The sequence below is a fragment of the Pelmatolapia mariae genome, linkage group LG15 (assembly GCF_036321145.2).
Source record: "Pelmatolapia mariae isolate MD_Pm_ZW linkage group LG15, Pm_UMD_F_2, whole genome shotgun sequence".
Classification (NCBI taxonomy): Eukaryota; Metazoa; Chordata; class Actinopteri; order Cichliformes; family Cichlidae; genus Pelmatolapia; species Pelmatolapia mariae.
This window is the reverse complement of record NC_086240.1, coordinates 27,911,483-27,930,049: the sequence shown is the minus strand read 5'-3', so window position 1 is coordinate 27,930,049 and position 18,567 is coordinate 27,911,483. Positions and strand designations below refer to the sequence as shown.

At 44.1% G+C, this 18,567-nt stretch overlaps 1 protein-coding gene across 4 annotated transcripts; it reads right to left on the bottom strand.

The window, feature by feature from the left end:
- Window positions 1-1,411: 1,411 nt before the first annotated feature.
- Window positions 1,412-17,115, bottom strand: cep43 (centrosomal protein 43). Of its 4 annotated transcripts, XM_063496354.1 has the most exons (19): window positions 16,948-17,115; window positions 16,019-16,072; window positions 15,446-15,500; window positions 13,535-13,623; window positions 11,318-11,455; window positions 11,213-11,233; window positions 9,879-9,935; window positions 9,719-9,789; window positions 9,556-9,617; window positions 9,390-9,451; window positions 9,190-9,267; window positions 8,353-8,400; window positions 7,343-7,506; window positions 5,129-5,197; window positions 4,217-4,332; window positions 3,896-3,961; window positions 3,225-3,258; window positions 2,376-2,463; window positions 1,414-2,297 (listed from the first exon to the last, which is right to left on the bottom strand). In XM_063496354.1, exons 1-19 carry the CDS (start codon window positions 17,029-17,031, stop codon window positions 2,217-2,219), a joined length of 1,437 nt encoding a protein of 478 aa, XP_063352424.1. In that variant the 5' UTR covers window positions 17,032-17,115; the 3' UTR covers window positions 1,414-2,216. The 4 variants fall into 4 exon arrangements, with proteins under 4 accessions (XP_063352428.1, XP_063352424.1, XP_063352425.1 ...); XM_063496358.1 differs by lacking the exon at window positions 5,129-5,197 and having other exon boundaries at window positions 1,412-2,297; XM_063496355.1 differs by lacking the exon at window positions 11,213-11,233 and having other exon boundaries at window positions 1,415-2,297.
- Window positions 17,116-18,567: the final 1,452 nt, after the last annotated feature.

Genomic DNA, 18,567 nt, shown 5'->3' with positions numbered 1-18,567 from the left:
ACTCGGGAGTCGACAATTCGCTGGAGGAGTGGATGACCTCTGTCTTTGGGCAATGGACGGATTGTATCCAGTGATGGGAATAACAGTGTTACAAGTAACGGCGTTACTAATGGCGTTAACGAGTAATCTAACTAATTACTATTCCTATCGTTACAACGCCGTTACCGTTACAAACAAGAAAATGCGGTGTGGTCGCGTTACTATTTTTCAACAAACAGACGGTTGAAGCTGTGTTCAGCTTACAGCATCTTATATCAGTTGCACGGAAGCAGCTGTCTACGTAAGTAATCTGGGCGCTACAGCTTTAAGCAGCTGCGCGCTCCCGCAGACGGTAATCACTTTCTGGCACAACACCTGGAGCTAGGGGGCAAAACAATCGCATGAGTGCTGCTGTTTGACTGAGGAAGAATAAAGTAGTCGTGGTAAGCCAATCACATGACCACTTAAAGATGACAAAGCAACAAGGTGATATATACCAGTTTTTAAATTGTGTTGATAGGCCACGTAAAACTAGAGTCATGATAAACAATATATACGCGTGTTTTTTCCTGAATAGTTTCGTCACGTTTACTGTTTAAGGACAGCGCTAGCAAGCACTCTCTGCTTATGATCAAAAAACAAAACAAAAAAACTCCCCTTTCGTGTTGGTGGAAAAATGTACCATGTCGACCAATCAAAAAATGATATGGCAACATGACATTTGGTTGTTTAGAAAGAGGGGGAAGTTTTAGGTGTGACGGCGAGAGAGAGAGAGAAAGAGAGACAGCAGAAAAAGAGAGAGCGAGTTTTGAGATGTGAGAGATTTGTGACGTTTAGCGTGTTTGGAGTGTGTAGTTAATGTGTTGTCTTGTGTAGTTAGTGTGTAGTGTAGAGGAAAGTTTGGTGTTGTGTGTCAGAACAATGAAGCGATTGCTGAATGAAAACAGGAGTGATGCTGTCAGACCTGCAGGTATCAGGCTGTGATGTTCTCCTTTATAGTGGACAGAAATTATTTTTTTGGAGTGGCACAAATAATTTGTGTGGCATCTTATTGAACGCAGAACACCTGATGTAAACAGTTTGAAATGGTTATAAAAAAAAGGGTAAACTGTAAATGGCTGTAAATAACTTTGTTGTTTGCAAAACTTGTGCATATGATTTTAAAATTGAAAATATATATTTGCATTTAAAGTTATGAAATATGATTCAATAAACATGTTTGTGGTTGTTACAGTAAAAAATATAACTTTTTCTACTCTGCTTTTATGTTTTTTGTCTGATTTTAGATCAATTGTGTGAAAACAGTATGTCAAAATGAAAACATAACTGTAAATTCAGACACGTGAGGTTGTGCTGAAAAGGATGATACCAAACAAGGCAAAGTAAATTGTTTTTAAAGGTGAAATGTAGAGGAAACATCAAAAGTAGTTAAAAAATGGCCAATTATAACCTGGACCCCATGGTTAAACTTTTTTTTTTTTTAAAGTAACGCAATAGTTACTTTTCAAGTAATTAATTACTTTTAGAATCTTGTAACTCAGTTACTTTTTTGAAGAAGTAACTAGTAACTATAATTAATTACTTTTTCAAAGTAACTTGCCCACCACTGGTTGTTTCATGTCCATTAGGGTTTCTTTGTCCGTTTTTATAGCTATTTTGGTAACTTGTGGTTGTTGCTGTTGTGTGCCGTGTATCCGAGCATTATTGGTAAGATTGATTAACCAGGTTGTTGCGGAATCAAATACCAGGGCAGGGAAATGATAAGCTCCTCCCCACCACAGAGTGTGAAACAGGAAACCATTTGTTTGTTTTGTCTTTAAAGTGAACCCGAGGAGTTTAAAAGGCACAGATGCCTCTGAGCAATAAAATCAGCCCTGAGCACCAACAACCTCTCACCCTGCTTCATTTTCACTGAGAAACGAGAAACAGTCGAGCCGGAGCTTCAAAACAAGAACAATCGTACCTGCTCAGGTCGTCTGGTCGTCTGAGGTCAGCCAGGGTTCAAAATCAACCTTCAGACTCTGTTTCTGCTTTTTACTTATCTCTGTTTTATTCCCCCATAAACACACACACTCTCACACAGACACACACACATATGCTCTCACACACACACACATATACACACACACAGTAAACCCAAGCAGGATCTATTTATTTATGAACACAGAGTTTATTCTTCACTGAGACTGTACATGCTTAAATATCAGGATACAAAGAAGAGATGCATGATGGGAGGTTCAGCCCACGTCCTCCATGTAGTCGGCTCCATGACTCTGAGTGAGCTGAGAGACGCTGACGTCCTGAGTGGATTCATCCACCTGTGGACAGAGACAGAAATGAGACTGAGGCTGCAGTTGGAGCTGCAGGTGGAGCTGCAGGTGTCTCAGTGGTCTCACCTTGTCACTGTGGTCGGGGCCCTCAATGGAAACCTCCTCGATCTCCTCGCCAATGCTTAGCTCGCTCTTGGAGAGGTCAGAGCGGTGACTAAACAAACAGAAGAAGAAAAGTGAGACGAACCTCCACTTGCCCAGCTTGAGGTGCGTTCAAAGACCGCAGGACGGGTATCACTTTAATGCAAAACATAACAGTGGCTCTGTGGCACTGTGGTCAGCAACACATCAGTCCTATGTTCCTTCAAGCTGAATCTGAACAGCTGCTGTACAGGTGTGGACGGTTTCAACTATTTTGTGCAGAAACATTTAAAAATCCCTGAAATCTGAGAGCAGTGAAAACGTTGCAGCGTTAAAATCACAGCTGTGATGTTAAACACTGCTAAACATCATCCACATCAGCTGACATGACGCGAGAAAAATCTAATCACAAACTACTTTTCCTGTCAATGTCTAAACTCTGGTCTAACACGCTATTGGGAAACATAACTTTCTTTTGCCACTAGATGATGCTATGACTGTCGTTAGATGTGTTCAGGGCTGGACTTCCATCAGACATCTGGAACAGGCTGGGTTTCCCAGTCAAAGATCAAATAAAGTGCAGTGCCATGGAAACATGCTCTGACGTAATAATAATAATAATAGTAATGATGATGATGACGATGATGACGATGTGTGGAGCAGATCCAGCAGCACCTTCGAAGCACGAGTTCACAGATATCACAGGAAAATCAGACCTGAATCCTCAAGGTCAAAACAGGACGTGAATAAAAACAGTGAATGACACTGGTTACATAAGGGTTAAAGAGTGTGTGAGTGTGAGAGAAAGAGAGAAACTCACACACAGGTACGTACCTGTTGAAGTCATCGTAGTACTCGACTTCGTCATCTGAGGGAAGAAAGTGAAAACCTCGTTAATTGTCTGACTTCATCCAGCTCAGAGTCAGAGAGTTTGAGGACCTGTTTGTTTGTTTGTTTGTGTTTTAGTTATGTTTCTGTCATCGAGCAGGAAGAACATACAGCTAGCTGTACGTGCTGCTGCTGCTCACTTCCTGTTCCTGCGGCGGACGCTTGTGTAAACAGGAAGTTTGTCAGTATCAGCTAAAGGTGTGCAAGCTCAGGCTCATCTGAACTTTATCAATTAGTTTGTTTTTTTTAAATCTTGCATTTGTATGATGTCACAGAAAGGGGGGGCAGCCATCAGAAAAACATTATGTGAAAGGGGAGGAGCTAAAGCAGCTAGTTTCAGACAGAGTATCAGATAAAGAAGGATTATTCTGATCATCTGACTGATCGCAGCATCTGATTGATTAAATCAGTACACCATGACTATATTTATCTTATTAGTTGATATTTGTAGTTATATTTTTACTTGCTTAAAGAGACACCAGGTGAGTTTTGACCTTGTTCAGATGTTTGTCCAGTCATATATTGTTACCATGTTTTACATATGTTTACATACGTTTCTGCTCATGTACTCTGTGTTACGTGATCTGAACCTGGTGCGTGTCAGTGCTGAGTCCTACCTAAGTGCAGAGATCCACTTCTGTCATTTGGAGCCTTGAAGCCTCTGTCTTTGTCCTGAGACGCTCCTGCAGAGAAACCACGAGTCCTATTTTATCTGTCAGCACTGACAGTTTCACTGAGACAGCTCCAGAGCAAACAGGAATTTCCACATCACCAGATCACACAACCATCCGACCACACGAGCATCCAACCACACAACCATACCAGTTGGAGTCCACAGAGAACGGCCACATTCAGGATCGCAATCAGTTCATTATAGATCAGGTGACCTCACAGAAACACACTCAACCCAAACTCACTCAGAGAGAAATCAAACTGACCGTTCCTGCTGAGGTTTGGCTCCGACATGCTGCTTTGTCCTCCTCCTGACGCCGGTCTCTGAGCCTCGGACAGCGACCCTGCTGGACTCCCCCTGGATCCGGACACGTCCCCCTTCCTGTGGAGAGGAGACAGCATAGACTGAAGACCCTGACAGAGCTCAAACATCAAGACATAGAGCAGACTCTGATGCTCAGACAGATAGTCCAGCAAGTCAAATTAATCAGATACACCCCACCCACTCCACCCCAGATCAGACCTTCCCTCTCCCACCCAACCAGAGCAGACAGCATCAAACAGCAGATTCAACATGGACCAGAAACGGCGTGAGAAGAGGAGGGTTGTAAAGTGACTGACTATCAGCTCCGCCTACAGCTGCACAGTTCAGACTGCTGGTTCCCATGCCGTGGGGCATGGCCCTCCAACTGGTCAGGAGATAAACCCGAGGGGTTGTAATATGAACACTCAGAAACCTGTCGTAGATTTTACATTTTCTGCACAGGTCGAACACTCCTGTTAAACTCCCGTCTAACTGAAAACTGAAAGGGGTGCGCTTGATTTATGACAAAGAGAAGCCAGCGACAGCTTCGGGGCAAAAAGAAATACAGAAAACGTGGTGTTTAATTAGATTATTCTGGTTTTATGATTCGTAATTTCATCCCTGAAACTCAAAGCTGACCTATCAGTGAAGCCTATGAGCTATAAATCATTTGACTATAAAAGGACATCCCCTTTCTGTGACATCACACAGTTCCAGGAATCTAAAAACGGTTTATCAAAACACCGATGTGTTCACGAGAGGAACCAAAATGTCAGAGCAGACAGGAAAGCTGAGAGGTTTGATGCTGACCTGCTTAACCTGGAAGGATTCATCAATGACCAATCACATGAAGAGAGGTGCACCTGCAGCTCACCTGAGCTCAGAGGGATCAGAGAGAGGCTCGTCTCGCTCGCCCTCTGAGTCAGCATCCAGCACAGACAGGCTGAAGCCGAGAGAGAGAGGAAGAGGAGAAAAGAAGGATAGAAAGGTGTCAGTGAACATCAAATTCTGAGCTTCCAGTGAGGAGAACGTAATCAGCCGTGAAAACAGTTAAACGCCCTCAGAGTTGCCGGCAAAACTAAGCGGAGGAGGAGGAGAAGCCTGAAGCTACTCTGCTGGCCACTTTCTCCTCAAACGTCATTAAAGTTTCACATCGCCATCGGCAAACTGTAATCTGAGCCGAGTACAGCTGGGACTGATGCCAACACGGACACTGATTTAACACACGCTTAGTGAGGCGGGCGGGCAAGCAGCCCCGAGTTCATCCTCCTCAACACATCACACGGGACACAGCAGGGCATGCTGGGAGATTCTCAGCAGGCGTTTCTGTGGTCACTCCGTCAGGCGGCGCTCACACCAGTGTCATTCCTGTATCTCTTTGTCCCTCTGTGGGTGTGACGCCCCCTGCTATTAACGGGCAGCAGCGTGCAGAGCCTGTCACACACACAGGGAGCAGGGAGATCAATAACATCCGCTCACTGCTGATCGATCACTGATCTAAAAACAGTTCGATCAGACTGACGGGGTTTCAGGTGCTGCCCCAATTCCAGCTGCTCCACTTTCATCACGAACGCTGAGCTGAGAACTGCGTCACACTGTACAGGAGGTCACCCACAGAGAGCTCAGTCACACCCACAGTGGACTCAGCCAGACCCACATAGTGTTCAGTCACGCCCACAGAGAGCTCAGTCACACCCACTCCATCTCAGGGAGCACCAACACCACGATCCTGCTCCACATTCAAACCCCAGCTCACAGCTTTGAACGCCACCTGACGAGCTTTTAGAAACACACTTTAGTGAAAATCTGCTCATTAAGAACAAATAAAAATAAATTATAAATTATAAATAATAATAATAATAATAATAACGACAATGATTCTTTATGCAGTCTGTAGTGAAGTGAAGCGTGTTTATGTTGGTCTCCGTGCGTCTGTTTCAATAAAGTTCTTTAAATAAAGAATGTACGGTTCCTCTGATTGGGCAGGATGGGGTGTGCACACTCACTCGCTCAGATTTTTGCCTCATCTCATGGAGGACATGACGGAGCCAGAGAGACTCTCCTCCAACATGGGGACGGCACTACCACAGGAGGAGGAGGAGAAGGAGGAGAGGAAGGACAGGGAGCACATTCAGAAACAGCGCAGGTGTGGGCAGCACAGACAGGTAAAGTTTAGTGTTAGTGTCAAATTGTCAAATGTTGCCATTATTATACTTAAATTTGTAAGTCTTGGTTCAAGCTGTATGATCAAAGACATTCTTCTGTTTCTATCCTCCTCTCCAGCCTGCTGAATTGTAATTAGCTATAATGTTTAACTACAGGCACATGCTATGTGAAGGTTCTGTTTCTGTCCTTATTTAGGGAGGATGTCTACTTCGTGCCATTTATAACCTCACCTGTGTTTGTGTATGGTTAGACTGTTAAAGAAGGGGTTAAGCCATATACTGGATGGGGGAAGATGACCCTTTTGTGAGCAGGAAGTCACACAAATGCACCCCCATTCACACACACTCACCAACGTGCACACACACAAACACACACACACACACACACACGCGCACGCATACACATACACATACACACTCAATGCCTTAGGGTTTATGACGCACCATAGGTGGGTTTTACAATGAGTGTTTGTCGGAGTTGTTTCAGACCGAGGGCAGAGGGACTGCTGCTGTCCGGCTCCCCTTGCTAGCATGTGAAAAACCGGTTGAGCTGTTCTGTCTTGCTTTCTTCACGAGAATAAATCTGAACTAGCGGGCCTGCTGAAGCGCAGACCCAACATTCAGGTGTGAGATGAAAAAGAGAAAGCTGGAGCAATTTTATTTTAAATGCAGAAAATTCAGTGTTTTATTATCAAAATGTTCAGATTGTTTGCAACATTTATTTTATTGAAGCAATTTGTAGGAAAGAAAATCATAAAATAATTTTTTGGGATTCAGCAAATATTTTCTGGACATTTTCCTTTTATTTTGGAGGGGAGGGTAAATGTGAGAGGGATGGATGACTGCTGTGGTTTGAAGCTGAAAGGAAATATGTTTGACCCATGAATTCACACTGACTGAGGTCAAAGGTCAGCCAAGCTCACCAGCCATAGGTCTTCTGCGGTTTGGGCAGTGGGTCGTCAAAGAAAGAATCTCCTTCATCGAGGTCTTCCTCCCCCTCCAGGTCCAGGTCCAGGTGCTCTCTCTTGTCGGCGGAGGTCTCCTCCTTCTGCTGGAAGTCTCCTTTTCTCAGAGAGCGCTCCGAGTCCTGAGCAGCGACATGACAAGTTCAGGTCACACCGCGCACCCCAGACTGGAGGTGAACAAGTGATGAAGACGAGGTACAGAGGAAGATGTGGGGGCCGATTAACGCTGCAGTAACCACATCACAGTGTTTATGTTTCAGAGCAGAAAAGATTGATTTTATCATAATCAGCTGCAGTTCTCAAATAAAAGCTGATGTTCAGCAGCCAGAACTTCATGTATGTTTCACAATAAAAGCTTTAAAAGAGGCAGCACTACAAGTTAGAAAAATGTTCATTCTTCATTCAGAAATAAACAAATCTGTTTAACCAGTAAAACTAAAGATGTGACTTGACTTTATTTCTCTAAACTCATTTGCAGCTTTTATTCTGAAAGATGGGAACAGGAAGAAGACTTTTTATCATATAAACACAGTTTATGTTAGCAGTGATAGTGTCAGGTGATTTCAGATGCTATAGCTCACAAGCTTAGAGTGCTGCCCCTCAGCAGGCGTCCTGAAGTCCGTCAATCAGGAGAAATACAGCAGTGAGGGGAAGGAGCTAAAACGTATTTGCCCATAATCGAATAAGTGATTACTCTGAACTATGAATCATGCAAAACTGCTCTGGAAAGCTGGGGATGTTTGATTGTTAAAGATTTAAAGTTAGAGCCTTTCATTTTAGACCCTAACCAGAAGAGCTGTGATCATTATAGCTGATGAGCTGATGAGATGAACAGGTGAGATTAGCTTCCTGTTTCTGAGTTGTGACAGAGGAGGCCAGAGAGGAGCGTTAGTCAGAAGAGCTGCTGTTTATGGTTATGGTTAGCATTAGCACAAGTTGAGTCTCTCCTCTGCTCCTCATTGTGTTACCTGGGCTGCTGTCTGACTTTGTCCTCTGAGGCCTTTATACCTGGGGATCTGTGCAGGACAGGATAGCAGCTATCAGCTAACAGGCTAACATCAGTGCTACACGGCTATCAGCTAACAGGTTATATCAGCTCTACATGACTATCAGGATACCATTACAGCTAAATGGTTATCAGCAGAGCTAACAGGCCAATATCAGCACTACAGTGCTATCAGCTAAAAGGCTAATGTCAGTGCTAATACCAGCTATCAGGTAACAGGTTAAAATTACAGCTAAATGGTTATCAGCAGAGCTAACAGGCCAACATCTATACTACATGACAGTTAACAAGCTAACATCAACTCCATGCAGCTACCAGCAGAGCTAACAGGCTAACATTTGTATCTTCAGCGATAACAAGCTAACATCAGCATCTTCAGATCTAACAGGCTAACATCAGCATCTTTAGAGCTAACAGGCTAACATCAGCATTTTCAGTGGTAACAGCAGCTGTAACTGCGTTAGAACACATATGAAAGTGTTCCGATTCTGTTTCGTGAAATATTTACTCCATGGTATTAATTTTATCGTGCACATGTGCTAAAGTCTGCTCCACTCTGACCTTTAGTGAACTGTTTACATGTATGTTTCGAATATTCTTCCTTTCCTTATTCCACTCAATTAATTTTATTTTATTTAGCTAGCACCAAATTACAACAACTATCACCTCAAGTCCATCGCGTTTGGGGAAATAACAAAAACACAAACCAAGAAACTCTGTGATGTCACCACCTTTAAACACAGGGTGCTGAAGTAAAGTGGAATGACCTTTGACCGGTCAGATGACGCAGCAGGCGTACCTTACTGACAGGTGGAGGGCTGACTTTCTGCTCAGGTAACTGGCTATGAGCCACACCCATATCAGAGTCCTGAAGCACCTGAACAAAGATGACACCTCGTGAGACTTCGGAGTCTCTGAAGAGCATTTTCTCAGATTTATCCTCTAAATGTTTCACATTAACTCATAAAATGTGATCAGAAACCAACAACTGAGTCTCACCACACTCCTGCACTGAGAGAACAGCTGTCGGTACATCCCGAGGAACTGCTGGAAGTCTATAGCTGTGGACGGATTGATCAAATCAACCAGATCAATTAGACACAGATCAGTCAGAGCACCATCAGAGTTTCTGATCAGTGTGATTGGTTTAAACTTGTTTTCTTACTTGAAGAAAAGTCTTTGTCTGAGGCTCTGAGCTCATCAGTGACGAACCTCTCCAACATTTTCCTGCAGGTCACACAAACAGATTAACCTTCATCATTATCATCATCATCCTCAGACTCTTTCCATGTCCCTCAGCAACATCTGAAACAGGAAGTAAAACCTACCTGTTCACAGCGGGGAACAAATCAGTGAAGACATTTTTTAGATTTTCTCTCAGCACTGAGCCGCTGTGGTCCTGCCGGTCAAAGACAAAAGATCAACACTTGAAGCCTGTGATTGGCTAGTGGCTGATGACATCACACACAGGTACAGAATGGGGCTCACCTTGTCGTAAAAGTCAAACTTCTTCTTGGCGTTGGTGATCTGTTTCTGAGTCAGCTCCTACAACGAGGAGGAAGGAAGGAAGTAGTTTATTTGCTGATAAAGATCAGATATGACACGTATGAACCTGTGACCTCACGCTGACCTCTCTGAGCACGCTCAGTTGTCAAAGAGCTGAAGCAAGATATTGGCTGAGATTAGACTGCAGCTCACAGAAAACAAACCACAGATTAAACCAAACCGGTGCAAGCAAACACACACACACACACACAAAACACACACACACACACACAACACACACACACACACACCTGGGGGGGGCCGTTAAAGGATAAGTCTGGATTATTTAATCTCACATTCAGGTTGGCCTCTGAGTGACGCCACAGATGGAAAAATGTTCAGAGACCACGCCCACTTTCTGACCAAGGGATGTTTTTGTTACTCGAATGGACGCCATCACACTGAAAATGCATAAATACCCCTAAAAGGAGGACGGGTTGACCAACTGACCAATCCAGCTCCAGAAACAGCGTGGAGTCCAGCCTCCTCTCCACACTCTTCCTGACTCATCCGTCTGTTTTTAAGAGTAATTTTAAGTCAGGTTCTCATGTTCATGTCAGCTAAGCTGTTTCTCTCAGAGGGATCAAACGTGCATGGTTAAATTTTAAATTTTGTTCCGTTTCACTTCTCAGAGTCGCTCTGACCTTCTGTATTGTTCTTCATGTCTGACATGTTAGCTCCACCTGACTGCAAGGGGTAGAGCCCTGCCCACCTGCTGCTTCAAATAATCCCCGCTGATCACCTGCACACTGTTTACCTGCATGTAACCACCAATATGATTGGTTAGCTTCTCTGTCACCCGCAGACTGTTTTAGTCTTTAAACAATTAAAAGTCCAAAAGTCTTCAAACTACACAAAAATCTACAAAGCTGAAACCTTCTTCCTATGGAGAAAACTGAAGGAGATTTAAAGGGGGAGGAGCTAATACAGCCTACTTAGACAGATGGGGTGGAGCTTCAGATAAAAAAGAATTATTCTGAACTGTGGATCATACAAAGCTGCCATGGCAGAGTCCAGGAGCTGAGCAGAAGACTTCACGCATGTTACTATGAGTACTAGCAGTATTAGTATCAGTAGCAGTACTGCAGTATCAATACTGTAATACAGTATCAGAAACCAGGACACCCTGAGAACAACAGGAAACCAAAACCCTCCATCTACTGACATCATGACCCAGAAACACCCACCCACACACACACACACACACACACACACACACACACACACACACACACACACAGAGACAGACACGCACAGTGAAGGAGAATTTGGCTCACCTTGGGAATGCTTCCTCTTCCCTGCTCTCACACAAACACACAGAGTCCATCAGTAACTCATCATCACTTCACTGACCATCATCATCCTCAGGAGGTTCGTCTCACCTCAGCCAAGGAGGCCGCTTTGTCCCGGTGGCGCCCCCTCCTGACGAGCTCTAGCAGCAGCGGAGACTTCCTGTTCAGGTCAGAGTCGGAGAGGCCGAATTCGCTGCAGACCTGATCCCGCCCATCCAGACAGCTCGCCTGCATAGACGCAGCAGCAGGAAACAAATAAAGCTTTATCAAAAAAACTAAATAAAAACAATCTGTCTTTGTCTCGTCGTCCTGTGATCGTCCAGCCGTTACAGGTCTAACGTTCAGCAACAGCAGAAACATCCTTCACTGGCTGATAACTCTGGATTATTTAATCTCACATTCAGGTTGGCCTCTGAGTGACGCCACAGATGGAAAAACGTTCGGAGACCACGCCCACTTTCTGACCAAGCATGAAGGGATGTTTTTGTTACTCGAATGGACGCCATCACACTGAGAATGCATAAATTACGGGTTGACCAACCGACCAATCCAGCTCCAGAAACAGCGTGGAGTCCAGCCTCCTCTCCACACTCTTCCTGACTCATCCGTCTGTTTTTAAGAGTAATTTTAAGTCAGGTTCTCATGTTCATGTCAGCTAAGCTGTTTCTCTCAGAGGGATCAAACGTGCATGGTTAAATTTTAAATTTTGTTCCGTTTCACTTCTCAGAGTCGCTCTGACCTTCTGTATTGTTCTTCATGTCTGACATGTTAGCTCCACCTGACTGTAAGGGGTAGAGCCCTGCCCACCTGCTGCTTCAAATAATCCCCGCTGATCACCTGCACACTGTTTACCTGCATGTAACCACCAATGTTTAATTTGCAGTCTGTTCACCCTCATCAGTGAGCCATCGGCACTCTTACTCACCGACAGCATTCAGGTTCAAGTCTGAACTGTGATAGCTTGAGAACGGAACAACGCAGGAGGCTGACATCGACACCATCAGTGTATCTACAAAAAATTTCACAGGAGTTCAAATCTCAGTGACCTCAGAGGTCAAGTGTTCTGAAAAGGACAACCTCTCCTGGGTAAAGTCAGGCTTAACAGAACGTAATCTCAGCCTACCAGTTAAAATCATCATCATCAGCTCCCCTCTGACTCACAGCTGGTGTCTGATCTGACAGCCATTACTGTGACTGATGGCCCACTGCACATCTGGCCCCAGCTGTTCTGGTCCTTGAACCACCTCTGCTGTAAGTTTTTATGAGGGGGCGCAGAGGTGGAGGTAGGACTGTGCGATATCCCGGCAACGATATATATATCACAAAAATGTTACATTTTCTGTAAATTCTGTGAATCTCAGGCAACTCGACTTGCGTGAAATGTTTTCAGCTGGGTGTCGTGTACCTGTCGCATGAAGCTATACATTTTTAGACATAAGTTGAAACAGCCGCTATTTTCTTTGTCAGTATTTATTACACGGCGTGCAGCGGGGAAAAACCTGTTCTAAGGTTTATTTTTTAGCACCTGACGGCTCTTTTTTGCTTCTCATCTGTAAACACTCTGCATACCATTTCACGTGATTCATTTTATTTTGAAAAATCTCAACAGGATCTTTAGCTTTATTGTGAAAGGTTTTTTTGGAAAATAAACAAGCGGACGGCGGAGCCACGCAATCGTTGTTGATAACGACAATGCATAAAAACAGTCGCTTGTCTGTCCGTAGTGTGGTTACTTTAAATATAAGAGAAAAAGAGAATTTTAACAAATTAATTCTATAGTGACCATCAAAACGATGATAGTGTGGGAGAATCTGATCGTCCTCAAGGGTTTCTGAGCTTTCCAGAGTTTGTAACCAAACAGAGAACAGAAACCGTCACAGAGCAGTGTTGAAGCCAGCCAGTGATGTAAGCTTCACACCTACAAACCACGAGAAGGAAAACTGTGTCAGTCTGTGGTCGCGTGCACGCCTCAGCGAGTCCTCAGCTGCACGAGGAGGAGGAAACCGCTCGCTGTGCGGCCCTGAGCTTTGAGTGTCGAACACAATGTTCAGGAGCTGCTTCAGTCCCTCATCATTGCTCACATTTTATTTCCAGTCACAGGCCGCGATCATCACACCTCTGACTTATCGATACACTGGAATCAGTATTATTATTGATCCTCTACTGATACCTGCTGTGCTGTCAGGTCTCACAGCTCAAACACTCAAACAGAAAATACAGCTACAGCTTCTTCACAGCTTTATGACACCTGAACGCAGCACGAGGAGTCAGAGGGGATTAAGAGGAGGAGGAGCTTCTGGTACTCACAGAGTTAATCTCTGGCTGGAAGACGGCGAGGCTGAAGTCCAGGTTAAAGACCTGCAGGAAGTCCACGATCAGACTCGCCACCAGACGACCTGCATGGGCATGAAATCATCACCATCATCAGGATGGATCAGAGGGAAAAAAATGTTCTCTCTCAGCAGCTGAGTTCAACTGATGCTGATGCAATCCTTATCACTCATCAAACACTCCTACCTGTCTTACCTGTCCTGTTTTTCGTGTTATCAGCACCTTGGTCAACCTGTGTTGTTTTTAAATGTGCTTATAAATAATTGATTGAATTCACATATTGATTGATTACTAATAAAGCCTGTAAGACAGATCAAACATTGAAATCTGATTGATGTGACTTTGCTCCCATGATCAAGGGAGCAAAGACTCTTCTTCATGGGAGATCCATGAAACTAATTTAAATGAAACTTTTTTCAGGGACTAAACATCATTTAGTCCCTGAAGGACACACGAGGCGTCCCACCATTGACTGGACGCACTCACTTTATTCACATAATTTAATCCCAAAGATGAAAAACATCCTGCTGAAGGCGCCTGAACTCTTCGCACGCCTTTGAAGCAGCGAACAAAGGTTTTCACTTTTAAACCCGCAGACTCGCTCAGCTTCACTCCAGGGAAGCTCCGCCCAGACAGGACCACAGGATAGCAGGTGAGTTAAAGGTCACAAGTGGCTGAGGGCAAACAGGTGTTTGTACCTGCAGGCCGGAGAATGTGAGCTTTATCAGCACAGACACGTCACACAAAATGGTTTATTTCTTCTTCATGGACACCTTAAAGTGTTTCAGGCAACGTTCATGTCCTCCGCACAGAAACACGATGAGAGCGATGTGATGTCACCAGGAAACTGTGGCACTGATTTTTGGTCAGACGAACATTTCCTGACCTCCAACTCTCTGATGGCGTCTTTCACACCACTGACTGTGTGCAGGAGGCATGGTCTCTACTCACACCACAGACCAACCAGGACTCGGCTGCAGGCCTCTAGTTTGATCCCCGTGGTTTAAACAAGTGCGTGCGTGTGTGTGGCGTCCTGCTGCTGTGTTTTTGTGACGTTTGTGTGACGCCCTATAGGGCCGCACACATCAACGCTCTGATCTTCAACATCATCGTCATCATCGCGGCTGAATAAAGGACAGAAGATCACACAACAGGAAGTCACATGATGCAGGAGTGCCCCAGAGAGTCTCACCATGTGCATTGGAGTGAGCTCTAATTGGTGGATTCCTGCTGATGGAGCACAGCTTATAAAAATACTGACAGCCTGTAAACGTCACACTGAAAATCTGAAATCCAGATGAACTCCTGCTCGTCAGCTGTTCTGCTCCTGCAAGCCTCCCTGTGCTGGTTTGAGAGAAGAGATGTTGACAGCTGGAGCCACAGTGCCCCCCTGTGGGGCACACAGAAGCTTGCAATGCCTGCTGACCAAGGTCATTGTAGGCTTAATCATTGCTGTCACAGGTCCTACTCGTTGCCATGGTAACACGTGCTGCAGGCTGGCCTGCTTCAAAATTGGTTATGTTTGTAATAGCACTGCCAGCTGACCAATCAGATGTCTGGAAGCTGATTGATGACATCAGGATAAGAAGGAAACGTGTCGTGGACCTGCGGATGTGGAGCCGCGCTGCTCGGCGGGCAATTTCACTCTTAGTGCAAACTGCTAGATCAGTGAGGGATTCTTTAGAGCATGTTTGAAAATATTTAAACCTTTCTGAACTCTCTCACTGACGAGTCTTTCTGTTGGACTGAATTTAGTAAAACTGTAAAATAACAGCCACATGAAGCAAGCACGAAGCAGTCTGATCTTCATCGCTGCTAACCTGCTCACAAAATGTTGCTGCTCAGTGCAACCGGCTGTAGGTGGGAAGAGGAAGTACAGGAACTCACCGTCTTTGGTGTTGAGACATTTCTTCAGGCTCTCATTGACCAGCGGACTTTTATTCTGAGGAGAAACATCAGCGAGAGTTCAGAGTCGGTCAAAGCTTTCAGTAACACAGAGAGACCATCATTAACTCCTCTCACCTTCTCCCACCACAATCGTTCACTCTTCCAAAGTTCAAACTCTGATTTTAATCTAAACACACCCTGAACCTGCCGTCACACGTGTTCCTGAATCTGAATACTTTATTAATGATGTGGTCACAGTCACTCCAAGACACTAAAAACAGGAACTGACTAAATTAAAGTTTAAAATATAGCAAAATAGCTCTAATTATAAATATTCCTGTATGCTACACAAATTAAATATATATGGTTAACATTGACCTTGTTACGTGCAGATATTTCAGTGTGTGCTGTGCACAGTTAGAGAATGAGAGTAATCTCATTCTCTAACTGTGACTGGCCAGCACGTTACAGAGTGAGTAGGAGGGATTGTCTGGGATTGTCCATATCTTGGACAATGATGGACGGCACTGACTGATCAACACTGTAATTGGAACTTTTGTGTGAATCACTCACCTCCAGTTTGTCCTGCTCCTCCATTGCCAGGAACACCGCCGCTCTCATCTCCGCCTGCAGGAACACGTCATCAGTACAGCCAGTTATTGAAACCGATCAGTAAATACATATATGTCATTCATAACAGACATTTTAAACTAAAAGGGTTTCCTAAATATTATTCTATTTCCATCCATCAGTTTTCTTGCACTCATCGTATTCAGGGTTGTGGGGGGTGGAGCCTCTCCCAGAGGTAGGACACACCTGGACGGGTCACCAGCGTGTCGCAGGACTAACAGCATTTCATCCATTTGCTTTATTTCACATTATTTTTATATGAGCTCTCGCTGCGAATCTTCCTGGTTCCTGGATCAGATTTTAGGCTGACAGGTCCCACCTGTGCTGAAGTTAGCACGCATGAAACTAGGCCTGCACCATCCACACAGCGCTTAGTTTAGATATACGTCACAAACTGATCAGATATCAGTCACAAACTGATCAGATATCAATAAGAAGGGTTTCGGGTTTGGAGGTGAGTCTTTCTCAGCTCCATTCACCTGACTGTCGAGTTTCTAAAGTCACGTGACAAAAACAGGGAGTCAAAGGAAATAAAAAAGGAAAACAATTTTTCTGTGTTCTGTGAGGTTTGAGGTCTACTCTGAGCCGTAGTTACGCGTTATTAGTAATAAAATGTCTCCTCTACTCTCGCGGATGTTTAAACTGTACTTCCGGTTTCACAGGTTAGATCCTGCTTGATCGCCACCAGCACCAACAGATAGCTCACACAGCTGCTGAGCCTCTACACTCAGTCAAAAATTCATCTCTCCACTCAGGTTAAATAAAATAAACCTGAAACAGCCTGTTAGCAGCCCGTTAGCAGCTGTAAGCTGCCTGTTAGCTGCGGGTAGCTGTAGCCTGTCCCGCGCCTCACATTAAACGTGACCTTTCACCTTCAGCTTGTTCAGAGCTCCGCTGTTCTCAAGGTTCTGGATCAGCAGGTCCCGCAGCTCCGTGTCGTCTTCGGCTGCGGACATGTTTCTGTCTGAAGCTAAATATGCTGACGTAGCTAACCGCTGCTGCCAGGACAACACACCAAAACAACCTGACGCAACTTCCGCCCTTTCTTCTTCTGTTGCTCTTTAGTAGTGACGTGTCGGTCGCGAAAGAAACGGCTCTTAGAGCCGCCTCTTTGAAGTGAACGACACGAGCCGACTCCTTATTGGGAGCCGTGGGTTTTTTTTTTCTTTCTCTCACCCTCTCTCTCGCCCTTTTTTCCGCTTCACTCCGCACGCGAGGCTTGTGCTTTGCGCTGGGAAGGTGGGGGGAGGGGCGGTAGTTGCACTCGCAGTAGCACAGGAACAGAGCCAGAGGGAAAGAGAGAGAAAGAGAGTCAGGGACAACAACGTCACATTAGAAAGGTATAATAATCATCCACAACTATTTTCATTTGCGGATGATAAAGGATTCAGAAAGTTTATTCATGCAGGCCCATATGACAGAGAATGTGCATCTTCTTATTGTTTTCATATTTTAATTTATATTTAATTGTGTTGTGGTTTGCAGTGTTTTGTGTTGTTTCACTTTGAATTTGTTTAAAATGAAAAAGCTGAAAATTTAAATAGTTAAAAGTTTAAAATGTAAATAGTTGGGTTTTGTATTATATGATTTATTTATTACATTTTATGTGGAGTGAATAAATAAAAGTATATTTACGGTGGCCCCTAGAGACAAAGCACGTACGACCTCCAAAACACGTACAAACTCCAAAGCACGTACAAATACCGAAGCACGTACAAACCCCGAAGCACGTACAAACTCCAAAACATGTACAAAACACAACAGAAGTGCTCCAGGATGCTAGGGGCAGTGTTGAGCTTTTGTTACCTAGTGGCTACACAAGCCAGGAAGTACCAACGACTGGTTCTGGTATGTGGTAGTAACAGGTAAATGAACTTTTTTTTTAATTATTTGAATATATATGAGTGCTTGTGTATAAACACACAAACAATACACATATGCTTTCAATTGTGTAATTTAAGTGATCTAGATAGCTCTGTTTTGGAAGTTCAGTTAACGCTAGAAATGTGTTTTGGAGTTTGTACATGCTTTGGAGTTTGTACGTGCTTTGTCTCTAGGGGCCACCGTATATATTTATATATAAACATATATAAATAAAACCACTTTTTTTTACATTAGTAATTCCTTTTGTGCATAATTTTATATTGTTGTTATTAATAAATAAATTAAAGCAACAAAACAACCTGAAGATCCGGTTCGGAGCCGACTCTTTTTAGTGAGTCGAGTCGAAAGAGCCGGTTCTCTAAAAAGAGTCGGAAATCCCATCACTACTCTTTAGCAGGTCTGTACGCAGTTCAGCTTGAATGCCATCTGCTGGCTAGCCGGCTGAACTGCAGCTGGATCATTTACCTGTTTAACAAACGGCATTAACGCCTCAGTTTACTTCACGGTCCGTGAGAGGGATTCAGACTCACGTTTTACATTTTATTACCACTTTTATTCTATTTTTTTTTACATTTATTGGTTTGTGTTATTCCTAACTTTCTGAGCTA